At 38.0% G+C, this 7,879-nt stretch overlaps 1 protein-coding gene across 1 annotated transcript; it reads right to left on the reverse strand.

Moving 5' to 3' along the window:
• Positions 1 to 4,356: 4,356 nt before the first annotated feature.
• On the reverse strand, positions 4,357 to 7,449 carry LOC131161683 (cytochrome P450 81Q32-like). Its single transcript, XM_058117611.1, has 2 exons — positions 6,451 to 7,449; positions 4,357 to 5,290 (listed from the first exon to the last, which is right to left on the reverse strand). The coding sequence occupies exons 1-2, from the start codon at positions 7,393 to 7,395 to the stop codon at positions 4,673 to 4,675; spliced, it is 1,563 nt and encodes a 520-aa protein (XP_057973594.1). The 5' UTR covers positions 7,396 to 7,449; the 3' UTR covers positions 4,357 to 4,672.
• Positions 7,450 to 7,879: the final 430 nt, after the last annotated feature.

Genomic DNA, 7,879 nt, shown 5'->3' on the forward strand with positions numbered 1-7,879 from the left:
ATAGTAAACGTCCATATCTCTCCAAGTTCAAAACACAAAAGTTGTAAAGCTATTTCTTATATTTCTCCAAAATTTTGAATCGTCTCAATCAAAACTCGTACGAGAAAGTTACACCCAGATTATGAAGTAATGTCGAAATAGTCCACAAAACAGTGTATGGTAACTTCACGTCCGATTTCGGCCTTGATGCATCCAGTATTTCTTAAAATGTAAAACATTAAAATTGTATAGCATTTTTTTTTTTTTATCTTTCAACATCATCCTAAAACATCTAAATCGAATGTCGGATGAGAGAGTTACGCACATATCATGAAGTACTGTCAATTTTTAGCTTCCAATAGTCGCCCTGCAAAAAAAAAAACTAAAAATTCATAAATTACTCAATAAGACTCAAATATTATAACTAGGACATAATGTTAAAATATTGAGAGTAATTAGGCATTTAATTTAAAAATAATAATTCGTAACGCATGGATTAAAGTACCTAATTATACAATTTAAGCACGTAATCACAGAGCATTAGCCTTAGATGCTTGAACATCCTAAAATTAAATATTATTTTTATTTCTTATTCCAAAAATTATTTTTAACCTTTTGAAATAACATTTGGACTTTGTAAAAATATTTTCCAAGTCTTTAAAAGGTATTTAGGATCAAGTAATTATCCTAATAGCTTCATAACAAACATCAATGGAGATGCACTTACATGAGACATGTTTTAAAATACACATGGTACACTATCTAGATCTTCATGTCCTTCAGCTTAATCTTCATCCAAACTTTTCTTCAATAGTCATCTTCCATTCATTTGTGTGTTTCATGGTTTTCCATTATTCATCTTTCATTGTACTTTTAAATTGTAATACCTGTAAATACACTTGATAGAACAATTAGATGCATTGGTTTGTCATTATCAAAACAAAATTAAGCTTTTTTAAGCTAACAATTTTGTGGAGAATCAATGTAAATTGTTGTAAAGGTCTATACCAGGGTATGTGTTTACTGTTGGGGGAAGGTTAGTTTGTTTGAAGTCCATGGTACAGTCTCAGGACGCACAATTTACAATGGAGTCAGGGTTCATGGCAGAAGCCAAAGTTGCCACGGACAAGTTCAACCTTTGCTTGGACTTGATTTTTGTCTCCAGTTGCTAGATAAGAGGCGGTCCCAACCTATATGGATTTTTGTCCCAGGTGGAGCAACGAGTTCACATTTTCAGTTTTCTCCTAAGGGGCGTATGTTTCCCAAGGTGAAGATTGTTGTGATATGTGGCTTATATATTGAGTGAGATGCATTTACAATGAGAAAACATGGTAGAAAACAAGAAGCTGGTTTGTAGGAATAAACCGTAAAACTGTTGACGATTCCTAGGTGTAGTGCAGCAGTTGAAAGTTTTGAGCTTGTTACTATGAATCTTTGCTCTCGGGTATTAAATCATCGATGGTATGTGTGAAACCGTCAACAGTTGGGCTCGGGTTCCCAGCACTAGTTTTCGAACTTTAAATTTTGGTACGTTGGATAGGTTGGATTTCGAGGGGGAAAAACCTCTGAGAGGGTTATATATACATTGTATATGTTGTAACTCTATATGTTCATGTCTTTGGACACAAGATAGTAAGAAAAAAACTGTCAATTGCTCCCAATGATGTAAGCATTGTCGAACCACATAATTCTTTGTGTCATTGTTATTGCTTTCATTATAATTTGTGTAACTGTTTTTCTGTATATTTCACCGTTGAGTGCTGCGCTGTAAGATCAATTTATTCTGCTATGCATTCGTTTTTCACAACAATATGCCTATTAATCTTGGCTATATCAATTATTATGCTACATGAATCAACTACCTACCTTGCAAAAAAAGTTGTTCCAAACTAGAGCTAAAGAAAACCAAATTAAATCTCAATATTTTGAGAAGAATAATTGGATTTTTGATTATGATAAGTAGAGCAAGGGCCAACCTTGATAGCAATTAGAGAACTTTTCCAAATTTAGAGAGTGAGGGGACCCTAGAAAATAGAGAACTTTGTCGAATCTGTGTGTTAGCGTTTCTTTTCCCTTCCCTTAAGTCCTCTTTTATTAAAAAGAAAAAAAAAACAAAGAGTTAGGGTTTTGCAAATAGAAAAGAAAAGGTTTCCAAAAGTATCCTTGGAGACAAGGAGAACTGCCTCTTTGCCCTTAAGTGTGTTTGTGAACTAAACAAAGCTTATTCTAATAAAAAAACAAAAGTAAAAAGTAGCCAAAAATTGAAGCCCCAAATTCACTTTATTGTGCAATTAAACACAACATGTTCTTCAAAAGGAGCCCAAGTCCCCTCGAGCACACAAGTCGAGACTGAAATTAATAAGATAAAATAAAAAATGACCATCAACATTTATGTGATGTACCAGAAGAAAAGGAAACAGATGACTTGAGAGATCTTGATGTCCTCTGGGGGCTATCTCCAATGCTGAAGATTTCTAAAGAATCAAGCATGAAAGAATGAATTGGCCTATAGGCAGGGGACTGAGACCGCCTACCCTTTTATACACATTTTCTCATTGCACGTGTATCATGAGGTAAACGTTGTTTGGCCAGTTTTACATTTGAGCGTGGTTGTTGGTCTATGAGACCCTCACTACTTATGAGCATTGAAGACTAGTACTTCATTCATGCGTAAGTGATTAACAAGGTAGACACTTTTCCACCCTAGCTCACCTCAGATGATGTAAATCATGTTTTAGGCATGTTGCTAGCCTAACCTCCACAGGTGTGTGCGCACCTCGAGATCACTTGGTTTTCATGTAGTAGCATATTTAATTTAATGGTCATTTGGTTAGTATATGATTGACTAGATTTGCTTTGACTCTTGAGACATGCTAGTTGCATACATGTATACCTGGGAAGCGTTAATTGCATGCGAGTTGTTAGACCTGCTTGCATTTAAGAAAGTGCTCTTAGCAAGTCCTGTGACATAATGACTCACCTAATCTGTTTTATCTTACCATTCAATCTGGATCAGTGACATCAAATCTAACTTGATTTGATTAATTAGACTTGTCCAATACTATATTTCGATGTTATATGCTAATATTACTATTTTTTATTGTCATTACAGGAATTATTGCTTAAAAAAAACCTATATCTTGGAAAGCAGGCTCGTGCAAGGAATTTCTTCTTAAAAATTAAAACAAGTAGTTGTTGATGGCGAATAAATACATATGAATTTATCAATGCAGTTAAAATTGACCGTCGTGTAAGAACTTCCAACTTTAAAGACAACGTCCAACATCAGCCTCTTAGGGTTTATTGGTAAATTAACAACATCAACTCCTACTCTCATACGCGCGCGTGCGTGAAGCGGTCAGCTGCTAATCCCCTGCACCCGCAGACCTCCCCCGCTTTCAGAGGCGCAAGGGTTTCTCGGTGGCGGCGCGTGGCTTGTACATGGCCACCAAGGGCCGCGCCATGGGCATGGTAATCCCACTTCCTTCTGTCGAGGTCCGCCTTCTCCGGGCCAACCGGCTTCCAATCAAAGCATTGAATATGAACACCGCCAGTGTCAGCCCCAGCACCTTCCTTGCCAAGTATGAGTCAAGATTAAATTCCCTGCAGTCAATCAAAAAAATATTTGCGTCCCTGAATTTATTTAATCATTTTAAGCCAATCAAACAGCTCATTTTTTCAAATGGAATATTGGTTAATATATAAAAATTATTTTCAATTTGTCATATTTGATATAGGAAAATTGCCTCATTGGCCTTATTTGTATTTGCGAACTCAACAAAGCTTATTCTTTAAAGCCCCAAGTTCACTTTATTGTGCAATTAAACTCAAACGGTTCTTCAAAAGGAGCCCAAGTCCCCTCTAGCACAGAAGTCAATAAAAAAAATTAATAAGATCAATAAAGTAAAAAATGAGCATCAAAATTTATGTAATGTTCGAGAATATGATAATATTTTACTTGTCATGTGGTTAGTATATGATTGACTAAATTTTTATTTAAGAAAATGTTCTTATCTAGTAATGTGATATGACTCACCTAATCTGCTTTATCTTGTCATTCCCTCTTGTAATTAGTATATGACTGATTAGATTTTCATTTAAAAAAGATATGACTCACCTAATCTACTTTATCTTGTCATTCCCTCATGTAATTAGTATATGATTGATTAGAATTTTCATTTAAGAAAGTCCTCTTATCTAGTCATGTAATATGACTCGCCTAATATGTTTTATCTTGCCATTCACTCTTGTGATTAGTACATGACTGACTAGATTTTTATTTAAGAAAGTGTTCATGTGATATGACTCACCTAATATGCTTTATCTTACCATTCATTCTTGATAAGTATTATTAAATCTAAAGAGGACAATATATTTCAATGATAAATGCATATATTATTACTTTTTACCGCCCATTTTGAAATTTATAAATTATTATTTAAAAAGACCTATATCTTGGAAAGTATGCTCGAAACGTTCGAGGAATTTCTTCTTAATAATGTAAACAGGTAATTGTTGACGGCGACAAATACATATTAAATATATCAATGCAGTTAAAATTCAACATCGTGGAGTGGAAGGACCTCGAACTTTAAAGACAACGTCTAACATCAGTCTCTTTGGCTTTTTTTGGTAAATTAACAACTCTCGTACGCGCGCGTGCGTATAGCGATCAGCTGCTAATCCCCCGCTTTCAGACATGTAAGAGTTTCTCGGTGGCGGAGCGTGGCTTGTACATGGCCTCCAATGGCCGCGCCATGGGCATGGTGATCCCACTTCCTTCCGTCAGGTCCACCTTCTCCGGGCCAACTCTTTTCCAATCAAAGCATTGAATGAACACCGCCAGTGTCAGCCCCATCACCTTCCTTGCCAAGCTCGCCCCTGGGCAAATCCGCCTTCCGGCGCTGAACGGAATCATCAGGTTCGCGCGCCGCTCGCCTTCCTTCCCCTCAAACCGCTCCGGCACGAACTCCCTCGGGCGATCCCACAGCTTTGGGTCCCTGTGAATTGCCCATAAGTTGGTCAGCAGCATGGTCCCGCGTGGCACGTCGTAGCCGGCCACGGTGCAGTCGGCGGACGCTTCGTGCGGCAGCGCAAGGGGTAGCGCCGGGTACAGCCGGATGGTCTCGTTGATTATGTTCTGGAGGTAGGCCAGCTTGGGCAGGTCTTGCTCTTCCACCACTCGGTCTAGTCCGACGTGAGTTTCTATTTCGGCTCTGGCCTTCTGTATGGCTTCTGGGTGGTTGAGAAGGAGTCCCATCGCCCATTCCATGCTTGTGGACGAAGTTTCAGTTGCTGCCGTGAGCATTGTCTGCGATGCATGAACAGGATTTTGTAAATGAAAGTGACTTTGATGAATAGATTTCTAGGTCGTCAACCGTCGCAATATTTTGAGACCATAAAAAAGAGCCATGGTCAAGTATGAGTCAAGATTAAATTCCCTGCGGTCAAAAATCTTTTTCTTTGTTTAATCACCAAGCCCCTAAAAAAAGGAATAAAATTAAAATAAGGGAAAAGGTTCATCTCCCTTCTAGTAAATTTTATTAGGCAGCCATCAAAAATTGTTTGCGTCTCTGAATTATGTGCATATTTATTTAATCATTTTAAGCCAATCAAACAGTTCATTTTTTTTTTAAATGGAATATTGGTTAATATATAAAAACTGTTTTCAATTTTTCACATTTTATAGTTTCAATATTATTTTTTATTAAGATTACACACATCTTACTTAATTAGATTTATTTTGACATTTTAAATAATAATATTTACTTTCTTCTAAGTTTGTTCTTTTCTTGATTTACTTTTCATTTTATCTATTACATACCCGTTAAAAGGTTTAATGAAAAATAATGATTTATATATTAATAAGAAAGACTAATTACTTGACACACAATAACATGCAAGACATAATTAATATAAGTTAAGTTATATAAAACAGTTTTAACAGGACCAGCTCTCATTAAGATCATTGAGGTGCTTGCCTAGGACCCAAAAAATTTTGAAGCCCTGAAATTTTTTTTTTAATATAATAATATTAACATTATTTATTGTTACTATCCCTACACACAATAAAGTTTATGCGCCTATATGTATATATAACATTATAGACCCGTGCACGGCCTCTCTCTCTCCCCAATCCCTGAGATTTAATTTAACTGTTCATTTCTTAATTCGTTACTACATTCTCATGCATGCATTTACCATTCTCTTAGTTTCATGGAATTCACGTGTTTGGTGGGTAGAGTGCACAGTGCAGCTAAAATTACTTGATATACTTTCAAAAATTAATTTTAAATAAAAATAAAAAAAAAATAAAATAAAATATTAAGGACCCTAATTAAATCATTCGCTTATGGCCCATATTGGGAAGATATTATATATATCTATATATATATATATATATATATATATATATATATATATATACAAATTATGAAATTAATTAAGACGAGCAGTCCTGCACATACTTACCAGTACAATACCCTTGATGATTTGGTCGGTGTACAGCTCTGGTTCAACCTCTTGCAACTGCAGCATCTCATCAATCAAAGTCCTCTTCTTCTTCATCCCGTGGCCTCCCGCAGCATCATCATTCGAGGATGCCCCTGACTTGCCCCTCACTCTCCTCTGCTCCTCAATAAGAGACACGAAAAACGCATCCATCTTCTTCATCGCCCTCTTCATCCCCTTCTCCACCCCTTTAAAATCGAACCACCGCATGATCGGCAAGTAGTCCCCCAGCATGGAATTCCCATGTAGCACCGTGTACTCCTTGAAGATCCTCTGGAACTCCCTCGCCTCCTCTATGTCCGCCACGTCCCTCCCGAAGTACCGCTTCCCGGTGATGGTCGCCAGGATGCCGTTGAACGCCAGCTCCGTCAGCTTCGTCTTCACATCCACCTTCGTCCACCCGGCGCCGGGGGAGCTCTCCCACAGCTGCTTCGTCAGCAGCATCACCTCCTCCTCCCGGATACCGGAGAACATGGCAACGCGATACGCCGACAGTATCTCCACCGTGATGAGGCGGCGGAGGCTGCGCCAGTGGTCGCCGTATGTGGCGAGAGGCACGGTCGTGGAGTTGTACTGGAGGTGCTCGCCGGCAAGCAGGTGAGGGCGGCTGGCGAAGACGATGTCGTTTTTGGTGAAACACTCTTGGGCAATGGAGAGGGACGAAACCACCAGGACCTTCCGGTTCCCGAGTTGGAGGAACAAAACGGGGCCGTATTGCTGAGAGACCTCGTCCAGGGCACGGAAGACGGGGTCCCTGAGGAGGTGGAGATGGCCGATCACCGGAAGTGCGCGAGGGCCGGGTGGGAGATTTTTGGGCTTACGCTGTCTGGGCAAGATTACGAATTTGTAAACGAAAAGAAAGAAGGAAAGGAGGAAGGTTACGTGCAACAATTCGATTTCTGCCATTGTTTCTATATAGCTAGTGGCTAGATCGAGCTATGGAGAAAGTGTGTTGTTTGTGGAGGGTTATGGGTTGGGCACGTGGGTTTATATAATAGAGCACTTGGCGGAATAGACAAAAATAGAAAGTTTCGCCAATTTTGAAACTGCGGAGAGCGTGGCGGAATGGACGAAAATAGAAAGTTTAGAGGGTGGGGCCAGTGATAACTATGAAGGGAAGGGGGAACACACCCCCGGGATAAAATATCTTATGATTTTAAATATAGTTCTGAAGGCGATCGTTTGAAGGTTGAAACCTTCCACAATCATAAGATATATATATATACTCACAGTTTGTTAAAGGGATAGAAAATATAACATTCAAAAATATTATTTATTTTTAAAAAATATATAAAAATAATAATATATATTTAGAGTTTGAAATTTAAATTATGAATATGATTTTTATGTATTTGTACAAAAAATAAATATTTTCTTTTTTATAATTTTA

This window comes from Malania oleifera, chromosome 8 (genome assembly GCF_029873635.1).
Source record: "Malania oleifera isolate guangnan ecotype guangnan chromosome 8, ASM2987363v1, whole genome shotgun sequence".
Taxonomy (NCBI): domain Eukaryota; kingdom Viridiplantae; phylum Streptophyta; class Magnoliopsida; order Santalales; family Ximeniaceae; genus Malania; species Malania oleifera.